This window comes from Phlebotomus argentipes, unplaced genomic scaffold (genome assembly GCF_947086385.1).
Source record: "Phlebotomus argentipes unplaced genomic scaffold, Phlebotomus argentipes genome assembly scaffold_4, whole genome shotgun sequence".
NCBI lineage: Eukaryota > Metazoa > Arthropoda > Insecta > Diptera > Psychodidae > Phlebotomus > Phlebotomus argentipes.
In genome coordinates this window covers 4947244-4973767 of record NW_026776174.1, presented here as the reverse complement: position 1 = coordinate 4973767, position 26524 = coordinate 4947244, and the positions used below count along the sequence as shown (strand labels likewise).

The 26524-nt window shown below is 41.5% G+C and overlaps 3 protein-coding genes across 3 annotated transcripts; all 3 read left to right on the top strand.

Moving 5' to 3' along the window:
• The first annotated feature begins 580 nt into the window (after positions 1–580).
• On the top strand, positions 581–5084 carry LOC132257986 (uncharacterized). Its single transcript, XM_059755072.1, has 2 exons — positions 581–1291; positions 3384–5084. The coding sequence occupies exons 1-2, from the start codon at positions 1250–1252 to the stop codon at positions 4851–4853; spliced, it is 1512 nt and encodes a 503-aa protein (XP_059611055.1). The 5' UTR covers positions 581–1249; the 3' UTR covers positions 4854–5084.
• Positions 5085–11598: 6514 nt separating this feature from the next.
• LOC132257983 (protein tailless) lies at positions 11599–13504 on the top strand. Its single transcript, XM_059755068.1, has 2 exons — positions 11599–11674; positions 12306–13504. The coding sequence occupies exons 1-2, from the start codon at positions 11602–11604 to the stop codon at positions 13502–13504; spliced, it is 1272 nt and encodes a 423-aa protein (XP_059611051.1). The 5' UTR covers positions 11599–11601.
• A 7943-nt stretch (positions 13505–21447) lies between these two features.
• On the top strand, positions 21448–23080 carry LOC132257591 (uncharacterized). Its single transcript, XM_059754564.1, has 3 exons — positions 21448–21540; positions 21611–21867; positions 22314–23080. Exons 1-3 carry the CDS (start codon positions 21529–21531, stop codon positions 22771–22773), a joined length of 729 nt encoding a protein of 242 aa, XP_059610547.1. The 5' UTR covers positions 21448–21528; the 3' UTR covers positions 22774–23080.
• The last annotated feature ends 3444 nt before the right edge of the window (positions 23081–26524 follow it).

Sequence of the window (26524 nt, the reverse complement as noted above, 5' to 3'; positions counted from 1 at the left end):
TTGTTTTCTTCAATTTTCAAGTGAATGAAAAGAGTAAAATGGCCAGTAATAAATTGTTAAAGTTAGAGATTATGGCCGTGAGACTTCGCGCAATGCTTGAGTTTCAGACCATAACTTATAATTCTAATGTTTATCTGATGAATAAATGAGCTTATTGCAGCGCTCCTTGCTCTTCCAATCCCAATAGAAGCTAGAGAATTTTAAGGCATTGATTCGAAAGACTTGCAGAACGATCAATTGCAATATTGCCGTCTGTCGAGACCCAAAAAGCGCAAGTGAGTGCAGTGGAAATGAGACAATGAGCTCAAATCACCTGGCGTCTCCACATTCACCGCTCACGAGGGTTTGTTCTGGGCGATGAAAAAAGGAAAAATGGTTTTTCTTCAGTGGAACTTGTCCAGAGGCAATCCAAAGCTCACACAACTGGAATCTCAGCGACAGTTTCGCTATTTTCATATAAAAGCCATACAAACACATTAAACATTTTTATACGCCACTCATAAACACTTCCATAAGTCGAAGCCAGAGACGGGAGACTTTCTTATGCCAATTTAATTTCTGTTTCAGTTTCAGTGCAACTTAGACCGCGGAGCGGGAAACAACCACCTTTTGGCATTGTGCGGTGTGGCGAAAAAGTCTTCTCGCGCCACGATTTTGGGTGTCTCTCTCTCTCTCTCCCTCTCTCTGTGAAGTGAAAGAAAAGTTATTTTAGCGAAAAAATCCATCTAACAAACAATTACAAGACCAAATTTCGTATGGAGAATTTCAAGGCTGACATATAAAGATTTTTCGTAATTCCTCGCGCCAGCCAATGATTTCAATCAGTTTTAAATTGAGCGTTATTTGAAGAAATTCCATGTAATAATGGGATTGAGTAGATTGAATTATGAACGCTCAGTGCAGTAAATGGTGATTTTCGTGTGTGGCGGAACAAGTGGGCGGATAATCTATGCTGTATTTACATATGTTAAATCCGCAAAACAAAACCCCAGAAGAAAGTGAATTGTGTGCAGTGGAGACCCAAATAGTTGCGCATTGCATCAACAATCATGCTTTTTTTCTTGGATGTTTCATCGGAGAGAAAAAATAGGTTGTTCTTCATCACTTTGGGGTGGCTAAATGTCAACGAGTATGACATTCCATCTCAACAATAAGCCATAAATCATCGCCGAGAAGTATTCGTCGAGTTGAATTGCGCGAGATCAACAGTGGAAAATTCTTCAGCATCGAATATAATCCGCCGCTAAGGATGGCCATGGTCAATGTGTGTAGTCTCATTTTCGTTCTCTTGGTGAGTCCCAAAGACAGTACTAATATATCTCAATTATTTCACGCTCAGCGGATCATTCGTCAATGGCTGTGACTCTAATTAAATCGCCAGCTGGCTGATCTAAATGCTTATTGAGCTAGAACTTAACATTTCGCTCCCGCGCGCGCGATTTTAATAATGACTCCGCTAATTGAATGTAACCGTAGAATGAAGAATTTGGCCGTATTGATTTTATTCAATATATACATATTATATTATTAAATTCTACAGCGATGGGTGATGACGAAAAAACATTCCTCAATACTTAATTACCTATTTTAACGGTTTTTCTGCCACTCAAGGCAATTTGAAATTCCAAAGACAGATGAATGGCTAAAATAATTTACTTCTTCGCGGCAATAAGGCGAGAAAAAACTACTCATTGTACACGAGTATCAGAATTTGTATTTTATTAACTCGATAATATAATGATATACGAGTTTTTTTTGCTTTGTGCATTCGCTAAAAGGCCGCACGCATCTTAATAGGAAGCTTGACAAAGTTAAGTTAATACGGCTCATCTTCGCTTGATTGAGTCATTTGGCTGAAGATGCCATCGGTAAGCACTCGACTTGCCAATTAATTTCACTCAATTCAAATTGACGAGCATTAATGCAAATAGTGTGCATAAAAATACCATAACAGTAATTAATGGCACTAGTAATTGACAATAATGATTGTCTTTATTTTTTCGCCAATACATAAAGATTGCGCTTCTATTCTTGCCTATCTTATCGTCTCTAGAATACTGGATGCAAAATACCTGTTTTACCAACGTCAATATATAATTCAAAAATTCCCTTCATCCATTTATCGAATTACGAGACAGGAATTTTTTTCTCTTAAATATCACACGAGAGACCAGTATTTAAATATGCTCTGAATCACGTATAAGTTACATGATCGAAAGGAAATCTTGATCATAAAGCCACAATGTGTGGACACAAAAAAAGGTAAATAATGAAAAAAAGGATGAATAAATCTTCCTCGTACACAAGAACACATCAAGAAAAATTCAATATAATTAAATAGTACCGCAAAGTATTCAGTTCCCCACTGCATAATATTCTTTAAAATTATTTGCAAGGTGAAGTTGAGATTGTGCACAAAAAATGGAATCAGGTAAAGTCCATTGAATCATGCCAAAATAAGTGGAGAAAAAGTTAATGGATGCCTCATTACGTGGTGTTGCCCATCTCAGGCGCTGATGAAATTGCAACGAAACAGAAACAACGGGCGAGCAAACGACATTGAACGGCCTTGATGTGGCTTTTCATGAGGCTCTCTCACCAATAAAATTCACTTACAATTCAGCGTGTGCACAACTTGCCAATCAGACAGTGTAAAATCGGTTTGCCATAGTCACAGTTTGGGAAAAGAGCCAAATTATGTAATAATCATTTCCAAATTCTAATTGTAATTGATGGCCAATGAGGTATTTTGTGAAATGATTAATTCTCGCGCGGAGAGGGAAAAACTGTGCCATTATTTGAACTAGATATATTTATCTAAACCGCCAGCGACTTGATCTTTGCAGAAAAAGGATTAATGGCGATGTCATGCGTGACAGAGGTAAAACAGAATTCCGATTAACTTGCTAGATAAGTGCCTAAGCAACTGTAACAGCGTCTCTTCTTGGGTGTCTATCAAGTTCGCGTGATAAATCAGGAAATGCTAGAATGCGAGAAACAAGTTCACCAAATCATATCACACAAAAAAGAGACAGTATTTATAGGTTGCGGTGAACAAGTTTCTTATGCTGAATATGTTGAAAGCAATCTGTCTAATTATAGAGATGTAAAAACGCTTGTGCTTTTGCGAGAGAGAGAAAAAAATGCCATACTCCAAATATTTCGCTAGACATTTTCAATAACAATTCTGATCACTGCCGCCTCTCAACGCTCAGCCCATTGGAATGCAATTAAACAATTTAATACCGGCTATAATGAACTGATTAATTATTTATAATATCCAGCCCGAAGTCATTAATTATACGGTTCATATAAATCATTTGAGAACCCACAACATTGTAGCAAACATTCTAATGGGTGGCGCTTTTTTGGGTGTTTTGCAGATCGCAGTCAGTGAAGCAATTGGTCATCCCGCTGCTCAAAGTGACTTGATTTCCGGCCAGGACTTTCTGTCGCTGTTCAGCGATAGAAAGGAGCTCGACAGAGCGGAGTACTTGAGACAACTGGAGGAGGATGACACGATGCTGCCCATCGAGAAGCTGTTCCTGTCCACTGAAGAGATGATGGCCGAGAGCACCAATCACTATCCGTTGGAAAAACGTACAAATCGCAAACTGGACACCTTCACGGCAACAGCCACGCTGAGACCCGCTCCCGAGGCGGTTGACGCCAATAAATCGCAACTGCAGCTCGTTAAGACTGGAAGCAAGATTGTCTTTCTCGAGCCCGAGGACGCCAAGGACGCGGATGACGACAAGGGAGTTCGAGTGCTCGGCGTGAGTGTCTCATCGTCTGTTGCCCAGCGATCGACACCGCAGAGGGATTTCCCTGTGGAAGTCACACCGTCGCGCCGGTCGGGCAGTGATTTTTCCATCGAGGAGGATGAACCGCTGACGACCAACAAAGAGATTGCGGATTCGGCCAAAGAGGAGTCAATGAACGTGCACAGTTTCGTCGCACCACCTGAATCAGGTGTTGTGTCGCAAGTGGCTCAACAGCCGTCGCAGCAGGTGAGGTCAAGGACTCAGCGCAAGCAAGATGATGTTGTCCCCTACCAAGCCATAATTTATCATGATAATGACGAGAAGAAAGAGCGCACGGCGCTGCCTCGTTCCATTTCCTACACGTCTGTGGGTCAATCTGTCGGCGAGTCGAAATTGTGGTCGCAGCCCGAGAAGATCTACGGCGAGCCGTCGAAGATCTACTCTGTACCGGCCAAGATCTACGGCCAGCCGTCGAAGGTGTACTCAGAGCCCGCGAAAATATATTCAGAACCCGCTAAGATCTACTCAGAACCGGCGAAGGTGTACTCAGAGCCCGCCAAGGTCTATGGCAAACCGGCTAAGGTGTATGCGGAACCACCCACAACCACACAATCGCCGGCGCACACGTCCGCGTCGCCGTCCAGGAAGATTGTCTTCAACCTGGACAAGTTGCCCTACGATCTGCTCAACCGCCCGCAGAGCACGCGACCCACGCACTTCATCCCCAGCTCCACGCCAGAGACCAGGTCCACCACCAGCGCCTTCGAGGCGTACGAAGGCCCGACGCCCGAGCAGAACTATGAGGTGGACGAGGCCGTGAGCGTGGTGACGAACGGTCGGCACCACGGCGTCCAGTCGCCCAGTGCCGCGACGCCCACGGAAGACGCCAAGAAGGTGGGCTACGTGGTGGAGGGACGCAACTTCCGAAAGTATCGCGTGGAGGAGAAGACGGCCGACGGGTTCATCGTGGGCGAATACGGGGTGGTAAGTCACGATGATGGCAGTCTGCGCGGCGTGCGATACACCGCGGATTCCACCATCAGTCCGAGTCTCATTTACAACGCTCTCCTCAAGTTCTTGTCCCTCTGAACTTTGAAAGTATTAGGAAAGAGTAAGAAGGTCAACTAGTTAGGAAACAAATATGATTTTGCTATAAAACGAACGAATGTATGCCATAGTTTAGACGATTTTCCTGAAAGTGAAAATAAAGAATGAAATTCTCTTATTGATAAGTCAAGCTTAGATAGAATATTGTAATTTTTCCTCCTTAATTTAAAATTAGTAAATCATGTTATTTGATAAATTGTGTGATAATAGGATATACTCAGATAATAAATTTATACATTGAAGTCTTTTGTTGCTGCTTTTCTCAATTGTTCGATATGCATGCATCTATGCGGTAATTCACTTTCTGTGTCAGGTGAGTTGGTGCTCAAGAGAATTCATTTATCAAATTGATTAAATCGCAAACTAACCCACCGCTTGAGCTGCTTTTATTGCCACGTATCCGCCTTATCTTTCACGTAAAGACAATTGAAATCACTATTGCTTGAGCGAAAATACATAAGCCACACTTTTAATTGTGAAATTATAACGCAAGCGGAAGGTCGACTTCTAGGTCGAATTTCTTAGTCTGCGCTATAAAAGAGCATTCAAAAGGCAATATTTTGGTGAGCTCTGACCCTTTTTGATTGTCTACAAATTTACAATTTAAATATGCAACACCAGAATCTCAATAATTGTGCATCCTGAAGCAAATAAAAGTAAGTACGAAAACATACAATGCGATTAATTTCAATATCATTTTGCTAATTGGAACATGAAAAATGCGAAGGTCTCTCGAAATGCTCGTGGACTAACGAGGCAGAACGGAATTTTTGCGACATTTGTTTAGCTTTTTACATGATAAAATCATGGAATGGAATTTTTCACCCTCAATGTTTTAGATTTTCAAAATCTTCTTCAGCATTATTTAAGTTAGAATTTCATAGTTTATGAAACAATCTTTTTTAGACGATAGAAAAGATCAAAATATAACCGTGAAAATTTACACTCTTACTTGGATGGAGTCTTAAACTGTATTGATAAATTTTAAATTGTACTATAAATATCTTTCAAAACTTCTTTTTTACAAAATGATCCTACTTGTATGTCAAGAACCTTTAAGAATACTAAAAACCAATGAAATATTAGTTTTAAAAATGCTGCTTACTGGATCGAGTCAGGAAAATAGTAATAAAGACCTTAAGATAAAGGTACATTAAGGAAAAGATCACTTGATATTCGGTAAATATCGCAATTATAGAGTCACAATGGAAATCACATCAATAATTTATGCATTAAAATAACTCAGAATTGTGCGAATTATCATGAACAATTTGCACAATAATCGGGTTTCTCTTTATGAAAAAGAAACGATACTTTCTTACCAGGAGCCTTTTTTCAATTCTTCATTTTGCAAGTTGCAAGTATTTATTAAGCTGCTTGGCGCCAATTGTAAATTCCCTGATGAACTTGCCGAGGAATGATTACGATTATTTTTAAAACATTTAATCTCAACTGCTGTGACAATACGCCATGCCGAGGCATTTTATGGACATTCGCTGCCAGAGTAAATTGAAGACGTTGTAGTTAATTTGCAGGAATCACAAGGCGGACATTGCGTATCGAATGATAAGCGAAGGTTTTGCAGGGAAAGACAGCGAAGAGCGTGCATTCCCGCGCATGTGAAATGTGAAAAGTCTGATGGCGGCTTTGTGTGAGAACTCAATATTCAAACAACATCCAGTGAATTAACTATAAATCTGTGTTTATGTAAATAAAATAAGAATTCTTGTAAAATGTGCCGTATTAAGAAAACAATTTTCAATCCTACTTTATTGCCGATTTATTTCTTACTATACATATTTTATCTGCGTTATTGCGTGTCGAATAAAATTACACTTCAATGCACAATGTTCGCCGCCATGGCACAGGATAGGTTAATCCTCAACTGGTCGTCGAGTAATTGGCGTTCAATTAATATATTAGTGGGAAACACTCTTTTCTATCTGTCAGTGTCAATTGGCTTAACAGCTAAGAATGTGCAATAAATCTACATATGCTAAGCTTGTACAAGGAGGGATTCTCAGTAATTTATTATATTGTTCCACTGCAATCGTACAAATTCGCCACGAAGCAAAATATTAGCTCAATCATTGTCACCACACTGCAAACAATTATCCTCCGACGCGACACCTTAGCATTCCTCAAAGTACCTCTTAAAATCACTAAATGATTTCATTAACGGCGTTAAGATAATTGGCAAAGGGCAATTAGACAAAAGTGCCGGCGACATTATGGAATTAAGTGCAATTAAATTGCAGTGATTGTCACAGAAGACTTGGCAGCCGTGCGCGAGGTGACATTTTCAACATCCTCGACGTCCTGATAATTGCTAAATCCACAATAATGACATTTAATTCAATTTCATTAAGAAAACTCCTTTACCATCAAACACCTCGAGTAAGAACGGCGGCACAAATGCGTCGGATAATCTCTTTTTATGGTCGCTCTGGCGAGCTTGTGTAGACACGTTTATTGGCAACAACACTCTTTTAATTCATTATGCAAATCCCGTGTGTTGTCTAGCGGTCAATTGGGCGATGTTGATCAATTTTCATCTGAAATGCTTTTAAATTAATCACACCGCACAACCAAAAACACGTCTTATCAGCCAACAAGCGGAAGCAGATCGAAAAAACCGTTGAAATTAATGGGACTTTAAACGGAAGGAAAGACAATTTTCTGCTCTGCATTCCACTTTTGTCAATCTCTTTCACGATCATCGATGAAATTCAAGATGAAATTTCTCAATAATAAATCCAAATGGTGACAGACAACTAATTTGAGCCAATTTGAATATTTATGCGTCTCTTTCCCTCATAACTTTAACTGTGTAATAATTTGTCTGGGAAAAAAGGCCTGCGGAAAAGTTGCTCACATCAAAGTCCATGTTAAGTGGATAAACAAATAAATGTTAAACATGCAATTTTGAGGTGAAAAAGTAGATGCATATTGGTTAATATGAAGTCAAGCAAGAATATTGGGTGAATTGCGTAAATATAGAATATCGCGTAGGCACAGCTCCAGGAAGTGGTCAAACTTGGGTGTTTTACACTTAGCGCTCGAACATATCAATAAATTATCACAAGTCGGAGGAATAAAGAACTGCGATCCATTCTACAGCGACCATTGCATTTGTGCAATTGGATTGGGTGTTCCAATGACGAAATGCCGCGATGTTGAATGAAAGAAAAGACATGAGAAAGAGTGGATTTTTCGCCTAAAATGCTGCAGTTTAGGGAGTTTTCATTCATCGATGAACTCAAGCCATCTGTACATTGATAGGAAAACGCAGATTCAAACAGCGTGGTTGTTGACAAAGAACATTAAACTCGTTGTTGGCATCACATAATAAAAGATTATTTGAAAATCATTTAGAATAATTGTGTGTAAGTTAATTAACTATTCAGCTAACTTTCCCTGTGCTTTCTGTAAAGCTTTAACCCAACCTGAGTTTGCGTCTCACACTGCAGACTAATTATTATAAAGTAAGTCAATTCTCTATTGAGAACTCCATGAAACTTAAAGCTCAGCTTACTAGGCCTTGAACTTAAAGTCTCTTATAATAAAATATCTTTTTCCATCAACATTAGGAATATGGAATTTGCTATAGCTGGCTTTGTGTTCAAACACTCGTGAATTGTGTCCTGCGAAATCGCCCTTTGATTGCAAAACACTTAAGCGTAATTTTATCCTTGATTACAGCTATACTTCATTGAAATAGAATGCCATTAGCCCTTCACTCCTCATTGAATAAGTGACTGCTATTTTGTGACACATTAATTGTTTCTGGGGGCTTCTTTTTACCCTCTCGTTATGCAAATAAATCATGGCAAAGTATGACAAAAGGATGTGATTGTAGACGCTAAATTGTGAAATTGGAGTCTCCCTCATTGGAAAACTTCCCACGTCGCGTCACTTGATATCATCTAAAATCCATTCACTGGGCGAAGATAACACAGTGATGTAGGAGTCGCGGTGATCTTGAAAAGTCCCTCATCCACTCTGGAGGACAAGAAAGGAAGCTGGGTCCCTTTTGTTGTGAAGCACGCCTTCTTTTGCGTCATGAATAGATTCCCATGTCGCTGTGAAATCTATGGAATCATCAGGTGGTTCGTATTTGTCGCTTTGTTCTTCCACTGCACGAGTGATTATATCCCTCTCCACAAAACTCCTTGTCTATCGTAATGGCGGTGAAAAGATTTGATTTGAATTGATTCACAGAGTTGAATCTTCATTCGAGCATTCTCTGACATTCTGCGAGATAGAATTAAATGAGAAAACCCCATTCAGGAAATGCTTTATTTGTCTCTCCATCAAATAAAGTGAACAACCCACTTTGCTTACTTCTCCGCGCTCTTTTGGCTGGAGAGAACGCCTTTTCATTTTTTGCCTCCTCAACACCAAGTATATTTCATTATGCAATTGACGAAAAGGCAAAGGAAGGACTTCGTACGGTGTATACATACATTAGTTGCAGAGGGACAATAAACACGGTGTAACACGAGACTCCTGACGGGATGGGAAGGATATCTCGAAAAGAACATTCATACTGAATGTAATTTCGTGAGCTGGAAAAGCAACCACACCTCCAAAAGTCCTTTCACTGAGCTGCTCGCGAAATTTGAGACGTTATCGAGGTGTATTCATGGTATTGCATTAGGGAGACTGACTCAAATGGATATATTGAAACCTGTTGTGAAAAAAGGCCTTCATTGGAAATCTCACGCAAAAGCGTAATCTCAAAGGAGACAATTTCACACGACAGAAAATCTAGATAACATTCGTGCTTTTGGGTCATTGTGATGCTGAATTCAATCACATCTTCGTGTGCGAACGTGTACCAAAGGTCCCTGAAGGAGAGTGTGCATTGTTGAAAAGTCACGAGGATCTCTTACATAGGTGATAATCCTCATGTTTTCTCTAGAAAGCCAAAAACGGAGGTTCAACTCTTTTCTCTTTATTTATGTAAATAATTTGGTGTACTTAAAGTGCATTAAAGTAGCCTTAACAAAGTAATCTGCAGAGGAATTCTCAACTCTCCGGTGAGTTGTTTGTGTTTCATTTGGATGCGCTGTGGGGGTTGTATTCTTGCCACCACTTCAGAATTCATTGATTTCATTACCAAGATCAACTCTGGGCACACTGAGAGCGCACATGTGGGTTTTTCCCAAACTGTCGTTAGCCCCGGGAATTTCCCAAGTGTTGTAAAATGCCCTAATACTTTAAAGGTTTCTATGGGCGATGAAGTATAATTTGAGGGTATAATTCCTCCTTTTGTCCAGCAATGTCTAGGCAATTTTAGACTTCCTTCATAACGTTGAAAACTGCACAAGAAGATGCCAGAAAGCCCATTTGGCGTATCTTTTTACAGCCCTTTTAGGATGAGTATTCGAAGGCTTAATAACTTCAGGGATTCATTTTGGGAGATCTCTGAAAAATCATGTATATTTTTATGGGTGCACAAATTGCCAAATTTCCCCACATTTCTGGTGCCAGCAGAAACCGGCGAGGGAAAATGTTTGCATTTGCATGCCGACTGAAAATTCCCATGCACATCCCTTCGCAAACCATCGATCGTGTCACGCAATCAATAAATTTATCAGGGTGAATCTGTCATCCCCCTCAGAATGACCATCACATGAGTGTTTTTCAGGGCATGTCGCCCGAAAACTACACCATCTGTTGTGTGTTTAATCATCATCTCAGTTTCATCTGATGAGAACATATTCAGAACAAGTGCACCGCATTGATAACCCTAATATTACCATTAGTGCATGTTGAACAACATATTGAGGGGTGGGCAGAAATTGAGAGTAGGTGTGATGATTCCCAATGCAAATGATTCACCAGCAGATGTTCTTACCTTCGATATCGTGGGAAATTTCACAATGATCAATGCTGTTTTTCACTCTTGGAAAGGCATTCAGATTTGTACGGATTAAATGAAAAAGTTCATCTCGTCAGCTCTCAATCCCACAAATTCCATAATTTTTTAATATCACATCTCTCAAGAGATGGGGTGCATAATACATATTTAATTTGATTCATAAAGTGGTGCTTCACGACATTCTCAATGAACACAAGGAATTTCCATATCAAAAATCCATAAGGGATGAAAGGAGAGCAAAGTATGCATGAAAATTATATACAATTTCCTCATATCTCAACATTATACATAACAATTAAAAGGTATTGGCTTATCAGCTGGAAATGGGAATCAGCATTTTCTTCCCTTCATTGCTTGAAATTGGGGTGTCTCTTTGGAAAACATTCACATGCCTTTCTGGCTTGTTGAGCAAAAATACCACATAATGAAGAAGAGAGCATGGAAAAAGAGCTAAGCTCCTCCCTTACCATCGTTCATAGAGGGTCCCTGTCGTGCACCAATCATCGGAGGGCAGGAGAGTTTTACACAAAACACTTTTTGCCTCTGAACATAGAAGGGATCGAGCAGTAAATGGCCAAGCCGTTTCCGATCCTTGATGCTTGCTAGACTCAACTTCCAACTCTTCATTCATACATCAAACGTTGTTTAGTCAAAACGTCAAAGAGCAAAAGTGAAAGACAGGACTTTGTGAATTAATTGCAAGTCTTGCCGAGGCGAAAGTAAAGAGTGAAATTGTTTAATTGAATGAATCAATTGCACGCATTGCCTGTGAATCAAATAGTGTAGAACTGTTCTTATATCAGCCGGGAAGCTTGAGAAATTATAAGAAAAATCTTGAGCAAAATGCAATCTCCGAGCAGATCACCAGAAATTATGGATCATCGGTTCAATCATTTGCGAATACAACCATCATCAAGTAAGGAACTATCCCAAACTATTCTGAAAAACATTTATTTTCTCCTGCTGTGCGACCTGTGAAGTGATAACATGTTGTGAATGAAAACTATGGTTATTGAGCAATTTCTCGGTGAATTTGGCAAACAACTACAATCTTCAGTTGTAGCAAACAAGGCCAAAGGGGGGTCTTTTGTCCCTAAAACTATTATCACATGGTTTAAGTAATAAATTTTAATAATTCACAGCATGCAAATGAGTGAATATTCAGGTCGAAAAACCATAACTATAATAGTTTTCCAACAATACCCAAATTTCTTCTCGACTGCTACCTGAGATTATCGGTGTTCCTCGAAAGAGTGGCAATTTTTGTGAATGAAGACTTGAGAACACGTTTTCTCAATTTCACAGCCACATGAAATTGAATTGAACAAGAAAATCCTGACATTGACTCATGAAAAATAAGCAAAATGAGAAAAAAATAATAAATATAAGTGAAAGAAGTACAAACATTTCCGGTGCTTTGTGATCCCAGAAAGAATCACTCCCTCTTATAAAGTAAAGCTGCTCTTTTGCCTCCTTGAGAATAATGTGAAATAAGAGACTTTTTCGGTGAATGGCATCTCACACAGCATTTCTTAATTGACTTCCAGGTCGGATTCTGTACGACACACCGTGTAAGGTATGTCGAGATCACAGCTCTGGAAAGCACTATGGCATTTTCGCGTGCGACGGCTGCGCGGGATTCTTTAAAAGGTCCATCCGCAAGAGCAGGGACTACGCCTGCAAGTCCCGCTCCGAGGGCCAGTGCGTGGTGGACAAGACGCACAGGAATCAGTGCAGAGCGTGTCGCTTGAGGAGATGCTTCCAAGCGGGCATGAATCGCGACGCTGTCCAGCACGAGCGCGGGCCGCGCAACTCTACTCTGAGGAAACAAATGTCGCTGCTGATCAACAGGGAACATCCCATCATGACGGATTTGCAGATGAGACGCGATCTGATCATGTCTCAGGCGATGCCGCTTTCCCTGGCGCCGCCGCCGGCACCCATCGTTCTCGATCTCTCAGTGCCGCGTTCGTCGCTCCTCTCAGCCACCAGCAACTTCATGCCTCTTATGACTCCGCGGGTGCTTCCGCCCACGCCGCCACTGATGGCGGCCGGGACGATCCGCGAGGCCGCCGAGGCGATGCGCGAATCTGCCGCCAATCTGCTCTTTCGCAACGTCGAGTGGTTGCTGAGTCTCCGCGTGTTCGTCGATCTCTCGGTGTCTGACCAATTCTTCCTACTCGAGGAAACCTGGCGCGAGCTCTTCATTCTCGCCATGGCACAGCATCTCATGCCGATCAACTTCTCCCAACTCCTCCTCGCGTACGAGATCGAGACCAATAGTCGCGAGAATCGCGGGCCGACGGCAAGTTTCCGCCAAGAAGTCGACAACTTCCAGAAGATTCTCCACCGCATCAGTCAGCTGCGAATCGACGATAACGAGTTTTACTTCCTGCGTGCAATTGTCCTCTTCAAGGCGAACTCCGACGCAGACTCGGACTCCTCCAGCACCACTGACGACGGTGGCAATCGCCAGCTCCAGGAGTCCGAGCGCGTGCGGAGTCTGCACGAGGACGCAAAGGCCAAACTGAGGGACTACGTCAACACCGTGTATCCCATCCAAGTACAGAGGTGCAAGGAATTGCTACTGATTCTGCCCGATTTCGCATTAGTGTCGGATTACACAATAGAGGAGATTTTCTTCAGACAGAACATCGGTTATGTCTCGATCGGCAAACTCACACGCAACATTTACAGAGAGCGGATGACAAAACAATACGAAAATTCTCCACCCTTGCCTCGGTAGCAATCCTGTGATAAGTCCACATTATGTTAGAGAATTCAGAATGCCTTAAAATAAATGATCAATGCTATCAGTTTAAATTAGCGCAAATGACAATGAATTAGTGTTATTGGAAATTACAGTTTACATATATTTCGAGCTTATTTGGACACTTTGTAAAAGTAAATGCAAATAAAATATATTTTATTATTAACTATGGCATTTCGAATTCCCCAATTGCTGGAGATTCTTTCCCACAAACTGCCCGAAAGTCCTTCTAATGAGGACAAATCATCAAGATCATTAATGCACAACAACTCTAAATTATATCACAAAACCATTGCATTGAAAGATCGGATCTTTTGAATTTCAAACTCCGGCTTAATAGTCCGCCATTTTTGATAATCCTTCCAGGGAGGAAAAAACCTCTGCCGAATTACATTCAAGCCCAGTGGCTTGTTTTGGCCTCGACAAGGGACGAACTGGAAGAGAGACTTTGAGAAACATCATCTCGCCACGGAAGAAATGTGCTCGCAGAAGAGATGAAATGTCCCAAATTCGCCTCTGAATTGACTATGTGATTCCTGGATGCCTTTTCTCTATCCGCACCATCCGCATTGATCCGCTGTGAAAGGGACTGGTCTGGTGAACCAGGTAAAGTCTCTGGCATGGCGGTGTCTTGTTCCAGGTGCGGTACATTTTTGTAGTTGCGAATACTTTTTCTCTTCTCTTTGTGTATAAATAATCCTCATCATTTCGGCTATTTAGCATTGTTGTACTCAATAGCCAACTGACAAATTGCAGTATATACGATGAGGATTTCTCATCATCACCGCAACACGCATGAAACTGTTGACAAGCGACGAAGGGAGAAATGGGAGAATAATAAAGTCCTTCCTTTATATCGGTTGTAAAGTTATTGAGTCAGAAATACTTTATTAATTTCGGATTTGTCACTCAACATCAAATGCCAGAAGGAATGTCGTGAAGGCGATGATTTTATGTATTGAATTGATAGAAACTTGATTTCAATCACTCTTCGGCTTTTCTCACAATCGTTCCAGACAATTTTTGAAGAAAATATCTCATGCGGGTCTTAAGAAGGTTGAGATAAATATTGAGACCACAGTTTGAATTGCTCTTCGTGAGACACTCCAATAACACTGTGCAACACTTTTCTGCCCTTTTTTTGAGGTGTGGATTTTCTGATTCCTTGAGTCATCAGCTTTTCAACGGTACCTTCCTTTTTTCTCTAGACCCTCAAGTTTTCCTTTTAGAGCCTATTTTCCATTTTCCACTATTTTCACCCACTTTGCCGCACTTATGTGCTCATATCTCGCCCAATTTTCCACGGATTTTCCTCAAATTAGGCTCAAATGATAGCTATTGAAATTACCTACTACTTTGTAGAACATTGTGAGTATTTTAGATCACTCCTTGTTGGTCAAAAATGATCTTTTGTGAACCACTAGGTAAAAAATTCACCGGGTTTTTTACCACTTTTTTCTAAATATCTCCGAAACGAAGAAACTTTTATGTTGGATTATTTTTCCTATGTGTAGAGCACTTCAGGGGATGCATTTCCTCCATACATGCCGAAGTGATATCTCTTCTCTATCTGCCGGAAAAACGAGGTTTTCCCTCGACAAGTTTTGCTTTTTTATGCTACGCGCACCCGCTAAAAAATTGAAAGAAGGTACATTTTGCTGTCTACGCACTCATTTAGATGATGATAATGCTTAGATGTTAAAACAAAAGAGAAAAAAGGCCAATATCTCGACTTTTTAGCTATTTTAGGTATTTTTTTGGTCTTAATGACAACAACTCCATAAAAAACACAAAAAATTCACGTAAAATAGCTAAAAAGTCGAGATATTGGCCTTTTTTCTCTTTTATTTTAACATCTAAGCATTATCATTATCTAAATGAATGCGTAGACAGCAAAATGTACCTTCTTTCCGTTTTTTAGCGGGTGCGCGTAGCATAAAAAAGCAAAACTTGTCGAGGGAAAACCTCGTTTTTCCGGCAGATAGAGAAGAGATATCACTTCGGCATGTATGGAGGAAATGCATCCCCTGAAGTGCTCTACACATAGGAAAAATAATCCAACATAAAAGTTTCTTCGTTTCGGAGATATTTAGAAAAAAGTAATAAAAAACCCGGTGAATTTTTTACCTAGTGGTTCACAAAAGATCATTTTTGACCAACAAGGAGTGATCTAAAATACTCATAATGTTCTACAAAGTAGTAGGTAATTTCAATAGCTATCATTTGAGCCTAATTTGAGGAAAATCCGTGGAAAATTGGGCGAGATATGAGCACATAAGTGCGGCAAAGTGGGTGAAAATAGTGGAAAATGGAAAATAGGCTCTAAAAGGAAAACTTGAGGGTCTAGAGAAAAAAGGAAGGTACCGTTGAAAAGCTGATGACTCAAGGAATCAGAAAATCCACACCTCAAAAAAAGGGCAGAAAAAAGTGTCATTTTTGTTGCCTAGTGTAATCAATGAAGAGTTCGCAGTGAAACAACTGGGAAAGTGTGAATGGGACATTTCGAGTGTGTCATGTTTTCTCACCTTTGAGACAGCAGGAGGTCGATTCATATAATTGAAAAGTTTTCCCTGCAATTCAGGAGCCACTCAGGATGGCACTGAGTTCAAGAAAACCATGAGAGAAAATTGAATGCGATTGTAAGTGGCTCTCGAGAGCCAATAAGGAATTTTTCTCATCACTTCGTGGGATCAGGATTTTATCGATTGGCATTAAAATGTATCAAAATTCCCAACCCTTCGGTTTTATGCTGAATTTTGCAGCCGTCGCGCATAAAGTTGCAAATAATCTAGAGTGGCAATCCAGCGTCAATTGAAAGTGTAACACATTTCGATGGTCTCGGTTGGCAACATTTGAGTGGCCATTCTTTGGCTGAACTTGCAACATTTTCAAGGGTCACGTGAAGGAGTCACTCATTGTCTTAACATCCTCAGCCCATGTTTGTGTTACGCGTATAATGGCAGTAATCAACCCTCGGGGAAATTGAATGATCTGTGCGAATCACACGCACACACTCACTCTCTCAAGCTCTATTTGCACATAAGCTAAAAGTTGTTTGATATTGGAGAGCTTACATAAATTCAGAGTTTAATTTTTTTTGTGCGCGATTCCAAAGCCGATACGGAAATTTAAATCGCATCCGCAGTTTAATTGAATTCATAGCAAAAGCAGTGTTCTTGAAATGACAATATCCTCGAGGCGTGTCACACATTTCCGACACAAAATGACATAAACTACTCTCAAACATCCTCAAATTAATCTGTCGGGCAAACATTTCGCTGAAAATATCCCATTTGGCACCCCATCGCAACCCGTAAAGGGACAATTGAGTTGCAACACTCTCAAATACACTCAGAAGTGGGCACTTCAGATTTTATTGCGTCACAAAGCTCGAAAATTCCTGCTTGTTCTCTCGGCACATTTAGTGGATTAGCACCACACTTGCATATGGTCGGTCGGAAGGCGGCGAGTGATTTCAATCTAAATGTCGCGGTGAACATATCGAAGGGTTGGCGGAACATTCATGTTCAAAGCCACAGACTTTGCGTGGAGTTTTCTGGTGAAACGATCAATTTAAGCCACGGCGCGAGCAGAAGATTCCCACAATGTTCACTCAGGCGATTGTAATTGGGGCGAATCTTGCCATTCATCTGCAGAAAGAAAGCCCAGCCTCGGGTCCTTGTGACTTCCGACCTGGTTTTTTGCTCAATTAAGACATAAGGACAAGCATTCTATGATTATAAGTGCACTTACTTCATCGCTATAGAGACGGATTCAATGCTAACGCAGACAAGCATTTTGCACACTCAACTTCGTGAGGTGTTGTAATGTGTAGAAGATGCGTAAAGAGAAAAGATTAATCAATGAACATTATCATTGAACTTGAAAATGAAAACAAATATTTCACACTTTATTTATTACGAATGAAATTCTTTTTATAAATTTCATAACTTCATGTTAACATTTCTGCAAACATAAGTTAATTAATTTACTCTAGTTGCAACAAAATTACTTCTCATCCGTCTTTGAGGACTTTGAGACTTCACTAATCCTTGCACAAGTTTTGTGTCTCTGTCCTAATAACTTTTCTAAGTAGCTGCTTTCTGAGGGTGAAAAACACCGTCATATCTAATCCCTCGACTGGCTAAGAAAGTGCCGAAAAGGAGAGAAGTCTATGTTTTTTTGTAAATTCCACACTGCAAAACTTCTCATATTCATCTTTTTTCACTCTTTCTTCACAATCTTTGTGCCATGTAAAAGTATTCTTTTTCAGATTAAACAACAGAAGGTGGCAGAAAAAGATAAAAGCAATAACTCCTCGTAATTATGGAAAATCCTCACTTGTGAACATGCCGCCCAAAATTCAGAGAAATGCATTTGCCTAATGATTTTATTGAAATTGTGTTACTCTGTTTGATTTGATATTTAATGTCACAAAAGCGCTCACTTTTCGTTTATGCATTTGTGAATTTGAATGAAAATCAAATTGGGGTGTTCGAAATCAAAGCTTAACTCATCCCTTTTCAAACTATATAATTTGCTCCGCGTTGTACATAGTAAATAATGGAGGGATTTTCATTCGACAAAAAATCACCGCAAATGAAGTTGTGAGACTGCATGAAAAGCTAGTAGACTTACCATTATGCTGACTGGAGAAGAATTTTATTCAAATCACTCTATGCAGACTATTCGACTTTTCATCATCTCAATGATTCAGTGGAAATTCATGCATATGATTTTATTTATATGGCAATATTTTGGGAATTGAATAATTACTATATTACCTGCTCTCTCCATTGCACTGCGTCGAGATTGAGGATTTCAAACTGATTTTATGCCTTTTTGAACTACATTCTGTCGAAATGTGTGTGGATGAGCGCAAGAAAAAAGTAATGGAATAATCGAGGAGGATATTTTTCGAGTCATACCTTTGGCATATTTCCACTCACATTCACTCATCCCTCTTTTGCCCTGCTATTGCTCATTGTGCGTTTACCTTTTCCAGAGGACATTCGAGCGAGTTTCGACGTGTCGTCAGAGAAGACTTTTTGGTTAGTTCGCATTTTTGCCATAATTCCACCCTGTGCACTAGAGATAATCTCCATGTGAGAATGTGTGCGTTCATAGTCACGGTACAGCTGGAAAATTGGACATCTCTTCGATTTTCCACATTTGCCATCATCAGATCTCTAATGGAGGATCGCACACAAAAGGCAGACGAATGAAGGGGAGGGATAAATCTTGCATAATGAACTAATGGGCAAAAAGTTACCTGAAGTCTAACACTTATCTCGGCATTATATCCCCTCTAAATGCTGTGCGCGCAATATTCTATACATAATGCAATCCATAGAGGAGAGCAATGCTGAGAGATGAGAGAGAAGATCGGGCATTATCCACAATGAAAATAAGGGGAATTGCCCAGAGACTATTATCAGATAGAAAAGACAATATGCTCCAGTGGGTTTAGCCCTACTGCATTTGAGGAGGACCTCGAGAAAAAACTATTTACAGGCTATTTTCCTTGCACTTTTTCCCTCTTCAGCCCATGGATATAATAGCCATCCAACTGTGTGCGTTGACTGATGTGACGAATAGACTTTTGCAGCACCTGAATAAATAAATTACATTTCTGATCCTTCCAAATTATGTACAGAAAAATATATCCCTTCAATTGATCTCCATTGAAGTGTGAAGAGATGTACTTGAGAGCAATTGGAATTCGCTCAATTTTAAAGCGCAAATCTCCCAAATTGGTCACGCCAATGGAAATCTCTTTTCGCTGTGAGAAATTCCTGGGTTCATTTGAAATGCGGACGAATGCGAGAGTGAAAAAAAAACCAGCGAGATAGAACACCAAAACTCACAATATACCAAAATGGGAATGTAGTTTTGAAAGTGCAAACCTTGATATTGACCTGCCGGCATTCAGAGATACAAACTTGTAGAAACGTGAAGAGCCGTGGTGACGGATTGGCGAAGAAATTGATCATCACGCGCATGGTTATGAAAGTGAATTAACGCATAATTGTGATGGGAAAATATACTTCTTCCTTCCCAGCGCGCGACACTTAATTTGAATGGTAATTTTACGATCTTGAACCGTGAAGTGTTACGCATATGCCAGACATGTTATCCGCACTAATTGAATATTAATCCGTCGATGGAAGTTTTTCTCAAAATTATTTCACTATAATTGATCTAAAAAAAAAATGAAACAAGTTTTACATATAGCGAGCGCAAATTGGACATTGGTAATGATTGTTGTATTTAAAACACACCATATATTCACTAAATAGATCTCCTCACGTAACCGGGCTTCCAGTGTTTTTAGCCCAAATATTTTTATGAGCCAGGAAAAAAACATTTCTTTTCACTCTCTTTTGCTTTAATGCAAATGCCACAAAGATAGTGAAACGGAATTTGGTAATAGCCGTGCAAATGTACCCACACTGAAACAGTGACAAAGCACTTCTTCCACCAATTTAGGTGGAAAATGCGAATAAGCTTTCCACATTGTTGATCTCGCGAGCAATTGAGCTTTTACGGTCAATTTGGAATGTGAGAGACTCGAAAGTGAATATTTAACTGAAGCGCCTCTGCTGGTGGTTTTACAAACTGTTAATGTTCAAAGAAGAATGTTAGCATTTTTCAAGGCCTATTCAACAATCATACAATGAATAATTTTTGAAATAACTATCGCACGTACTGAAATCACCAAATTTTGCCGCATTATTTTAAATTGCTAAATTAAATCATCACAAAATAATTTGATGGTGAAGTGTTTGTTTATTTAACAGTGAAAGCATGAATTTTGTGGAAAATCCCTTACATGATGGACAGGTGATGATTAATGGCTTCGATTGGTCATCAGTCATTGTAAAATTCTGCATTATTCACCGCAGCCAAATTGTTGGAGACAAACTCCAACAAAACTACTTGACCACCTTGACGATGGATGGAAGAAAGAAAAACGCTCAGACGGCAATTCGAATTGCAGGAAGTGTGTGTCTTATGTGTTAAATCGGAACCAAGAGACATATACGCAAGAAGTTCATTTCTTGTAACTGGAACACCATGAAAAGTACTTTAATTACATGCGAAAAGACGGTTGGTGCGAGTGAAAGAAAAAAAAGTGGGTATTATTTATTCAAAATCGGAAGTGAAGTTTATATTTTTTTTTGCTACATGTGTGGAAATCATACGCATTGGCATTTGGCGGAGAATCGTGGAAAAGAAATTTGGTATTCTGTTTTTCAATTGAAATGGCGCATGTTTTTAGCAGAGAATTTGAAAGAGAAATTACCTATAAAATCTATTATCTAATCGCCCCCTTTTTCCGAATAGACACTCCATTACAAAGAATGCATAAGAAATTTTTTCCACTGCTTCAAAATGCAAGAACGTGTGAGTTATTAAATTGGACATGCTCCAAAAATGAAAATTGTTGAATAAGTTATTTTCACAGACATTTTTTTCTACCTTCTTCGGTCTTTCCTTTTCGTTTTTTTTTTAGAGAAATGACTTTCAGACGTTATGCATAATGCCACGAGATGACGCCGTAAATATCGACGCTTTATATGGGGCAATTTCAATTTTTACGACAATTGTCTGCTGTGGCAATTTAAATCAGTTTTGGAATAAATTTTGCGCACATTCTCGAGTGACATTCCACAAGATGAAGCTGTGCGAATTCGGTGGCTAATCATCCTCCTCCACTCTTTCTTGCCTCACTTCTCTCTTGCAGAATATGGATTTCAGAGGAATGGTACAATTACTGTAACGCCGCGTCGAGTGACTGCGATGACGTACTCACAGACCACCGCTCTTGGAGTGGAATTGAATGGGGGCCCATCAAGGTTTCCTGCACTCATATAAAAGTGAAGCGGGAGGCTCTAGAGTGTATCAGTTCTCTCTTGCCATCGGTTAGTGATCGAACAGTGGCTGAACGCGGAAATTGTAGAAAAAGTGGGAAAAAGGCTGAAAAGCAGTTTATTACCATGTTGAAGTTTGTGAGTGTCCGGCTTTGCTCGCTTTGAATTTTCCACTAGACCCTGTTGCTGACCGTCTTCTCCCCCGCAGGCGATTTTCTTTGCACTGGCCCTCGTGGCGTCCGCCCAGCACGGACATGGATACCACAACAATCCGCAGACCGCCGCCATCATCAGCGAACAGAGATACTTGTCCGGCGACGGGAAGTTCGGCGCTGCCTACACACAAGAGGACGGCATTGACTTCAAGGAAGAGACCGACGCTGACGGCAACCGCCACGGTTCCTACAGTTACATTGACCCCACTGGCCAGAAGAGAACTATTTCCTACACCGCGGGAAAAGATGGGTGAGTTGCAATTTCCCGCGCGCATGCATTTCTTTTTTCCCACAATCTTTCTCCACTCGTTTGAATTTCACGATACACGTCTCTCCCCACGATTATTGACGTAATAAGTGATGGGATTGCGAAATGGAAGGCAGACAAATGTACTTACCACTTTGGGAGTTGCATTTTGCAAAAGTGGAGTAGAAAAGCGCATTCATGTGTGAAGTCATTAATATAAAATTCTTTGTTGCCTTCGCCATGAGGTCCACTAGTCAGACCTCATGTGCGGAGCATGCATATTACAGTATTTATGTAACACCCAATCCCATACATTGTGCGCCGAGAGAGTAGGAGAGATCAGATAGTCAAATGAATTGTTTGCCTCACTTGATCTCTCATTGTATCGCGTTATATGAAATCAATTTTGATATTGCTCAATTTGTAACCCGCGCGCTGACTTTTCCCAGATTCCGTGCAAGTGGTGATCACTTGCCCGTGGCTCCAGCTGCCCCGCAACAGCACGCCCCACAGCCTCACTACCAGCCCCAGCCACAGTACCAGCCCTCTTACGCGCAGCCCCAGCCACAGTACCACTCCGCGCGCAGCGACGACTACGATGACGGATCCTACGATCCTCGTTACAACGACCCAGGCTTCGGCCAGAACGCCGCCTACCATCAGGCCCCGGCCCCAGCTCCAGTCCACCACCACCACCACGCCGCCGCGGCCCCAACCCACCCCCCACTGCCCACCCACCCCCCAAGCGTGCAGCAGCAGATCCAGCACGCGCACCAGTTCCACCAGAACCTGCCCCAGCAGCCCACCCACTACCACACCACCCCGCCACCACACCGCTTCCAGCCACCCGGCAAGCTCTCCCTCAACCGCACCCCCGACGGCTACAGCTACTCCTTCAACAAGGTCTAGATTTCCCTCTCTTCCCACCTCCCAATCTATCTCTCCCCTAATTTATGTGCCTCATTAACACCTTCTTTTCTTCCAATCTTCACCCTCTATCATCCCACAACTCTCTCCTCCTCTTCTATCACCCCCAAACAGCCGGCTCCAACGAGATAAACCTTGTGATATGAGTTCGCGCGCAGTTGTGACGGAAGCAATATTGATATACTCGTGTACTTTATGATACCGAACACTGTAGAAGAGGACTGTGTGTATGAGCCTATGCCTCACGAGCATCACGTGTATAGAGACAAAATAAAGAGGATGCGTGTATGAAGAGAATGTCTTTGACTTCCTCCTCCGGGTTTCACACCCTGCTTCGTCAGCGATGGTTTTTGCGGCACCGCCAGAAGCGGGAAGTGTAAGCGATTGGTAATAATTCAGCGCCTGGAGGTGCAAACAGCTCCACATCGCGCATACGAGCGCCAGGTGGGAAAAGAAAAATAGGTAAAGTCAAGGTGAGCGTCACCCAAGGTTCCTCTCCTCACGCCACACACAAGAACTAGGAGTGGAGAACCCCTCTCCACAATCTTGGGTGTTGCTGATATCCGCCAAGTGACGATTTGCCGATGTAATTGGAGGAAGGTGAACCTCTTCTCACTCTCTTGTGGACTTCATGACCCGCAGTGCGGTATTCAATTCAAATTACACGTGAACACATTCCTTGGGCGTGGGTGGCATTATTGTTTCCTCATAACACGAGAGATTATTGCACTCGCAACATGAGGATAACTGAATGTAACTGTGTGCTAATTGATTTCGACATCGTGCCGAGCGGTTTTTTGCCCAATTTCAGACTCATTGGTCACTTCGTAAATGTCTCAATTGTAGCAAAAAGGCGGGCAATTTAGCACGAATTGGCAGCAATTTAGACAATCCGATACACCAATGAGCTCAACGTGCAATTAGGAGTGCGTGTGAAATGACCAGAATTATGTGAAAGAATTGATGCAATCCAATCATCTCGCTAATGTGACATAATAAGCAGCGGATATTCACTTCAAAAGTTAATTAATTATGCATTGTCCTGCCAATTCTCCATGGCGCAGACATTCTAACTAATCCAATGCTTTCGAAAGCACAATCTCCAGAGAGCTTATATTGTGATACATCGGAATGGTTCTATGACCTATATAAGCTGTCTCGGGGGTTTCTTTCATGGGAATGCACTTATGATTCTATAAACCTGTCTCATATTTTAATGAGTAACTCACTTTTAACTAATTTCACAAATACACCTGGGGAAATTCCCTTAAATATGATTGATATTTCCCGCTTGAATAGATTTTCCATTGAATAGTCTCATTTTATAAGCAAAAGTTCTCCTAAGCTATTCCAACAGCTGTTATATGTTTTCCTATCACTCAATTAGCACAATGAACAATTGCAGAGGTGCTTCGGAATCTTTGAAACTCCACAATGCCAAAGTTTCCAATATTATTCTCATAAACATTGCAGTTTTCTCAGTTTCGTTTGCATTTCAACAAATTAGCAACTATAGCATTATTTTACATTAATTTTACATTTTACATTAATTTTACATCAATTTTTAAAAAGGTCTCTTACAGCTTGAAAGGAATCAAGTTGAGTATTTCAATTTAATATCATCCTGGACACACCGCCATAAGAGAGTCTTCCAATTTGTGTCTCTGCTGAATCGATGAATTCATATTGTAAAGTTCAATGTTCTGCATACATTTCGGCGGTGGAAACTCAACGACCGGTGAAATTCAAGGTACAAACATTTCTATTTGATTTCTTTTTATTTATAATCTAATAAATTAATATCATAACAAACCGTTACAACGAAAATTGGTACAAAATTAGCATTGTATGAACATCACTGTACTCTAGAGTGAAAACGCACGAAAACAATGAGAGAAACTACATGGAGATGCGGATGGAGTAGGGTCCATCGACGAGGGGTCGCGTCTTGAAGTTGCGCGGCGGGCCGGCGGGCGTGAAGGCCCTCGATGGTTTCCTCCTGGGCATGCTGAACCTGTGCGGGGGTTGCGGGGGCGCGATGGGGCGGAAATTCGTTTGGCTCGCCTGGCCGAAGCTGTAGGGATTGCGTGACTTCTTCAGCTTCTCCATGGCAAGCTGCGGTTGGTGCTTCATTTGGTTCTGTCGCTTCAGGTACTGCGGATTCTGACTCTTGGCCGGCGGGCTAGCGCCGCCGTCCACGTTGTAGTATTGCACATCGTCTTTGGAGTAGACATACTCGGGTACTTCGTAGAACTCCTGCTTCGCGGGTGCGCCCTTGTTGGGATAGCCCACGGAGGGCTTGAAGGGTGCGTCATCGCGTGGGTAGAGATTGGGCACTTTCTGCAGCTTGAACTTAGGCTTGAAGAGTTTGGCGTCGGGCTCGCCGGAAAACTGGATGGGCTTGGATTTTGGGAGATAACTGTTGGGGGAGTTGGACGGCGGGCCGACGTACTTGATCTGGCTCTTGGGCGCATTGGGGCGCCGCGCGATGTTCGTGGACGCCGCCTGGAGCTTGGAGAGTGCCTGTTGGTAGTCGTTGAGATACTTGTCTGAGACTGGCGCAGTGTTGGTCTTCTCGCGCTTCGTCTCCACGTATTCCTCTTCCTCGTCCTGGGAATACTGCTGGTAGCGGCTGCTGATGCCCTGATGTGAGTGGGAAGAGTGACTTGGCGGGTGAGGATGGTTCACGCTGAACTTAGTCGTCAGGGGCCGGAAGCTACTCTGGCCAGGCTTGTTGGCGTGCGCGATGGGCAGGCTGTTGAAGGCAGGACTGGGCGTTGTGGTGAACTGGAAGGCTGGGAATTTGTAGGAAGGCTTGCTCGTGGTCGATGCTATCTTATAGTTGACCTTCTCCTCGAACTTGTCCTCGTCATTGTTGGTGTTGACGATGTAGATTGGTCGGTTAAAATCCGAAATGTGGGTATTTCGGTGACCACCAAAGCTCCCGATTTCGCTGAAATCGCGCTCAGGAGAAGAGGTCTTGGATGAAGTCTGCAAGAGACGAGAGCAGATTAGAAAAGCAGTTCCGCAAGACTGATTTACGGCACAATTCGACCTTCTTGTCCGTTTCATAGGTGACATGAAAGATAGCACCAGGATCTGAGTAGCTGTAGTGCCCCTTGACATTGGGATCTGCGCGCGGTTCGGCAAAACTATAGTGCTGCACAGCCTGCGAGGCACCACACATAACGGCTGCAGTGATAAAAACCACAATCTATGGAAAATAAATTGAAATTTTCTCTTTTTCATCTCCAATTATACATGTGAAAAGAGCAAATGTAGAGTGAATGTTGGATGCATTTTCTAAAAAGCATCCAGCGCGATGCGAGGCAAATACAAAAAGTCGCGATGGCAAATGATTTACTTTTCCATTTTATTCTTGTATGTTACAGTGCACACTTTCAGCCAAGACATCAATTATCACCATTGGGATTTTCTCATTTCTATAGCGCCCGTTATGTGCCCGCAATTAAACCCACCGACCAAACATCACGAGATGGATAATTTCACACTTCCTCCTGCATCATTCTCACGAACGATCGCCGCTGTCAATCGCACAATTGTAGCGCACTTTTTAAACATCCCTCGCGAATGGTGTGAAGTTCACCACATCAATTGCGCGGCAAAAGCACAGGAGGTGCAATAAACTGCAGTGGTAGATAAGAAAATGCTGGAATGCCTCGGGAAGGTCATCTCACCACCACTTTCACTTTATGCACATACATTTCCACAC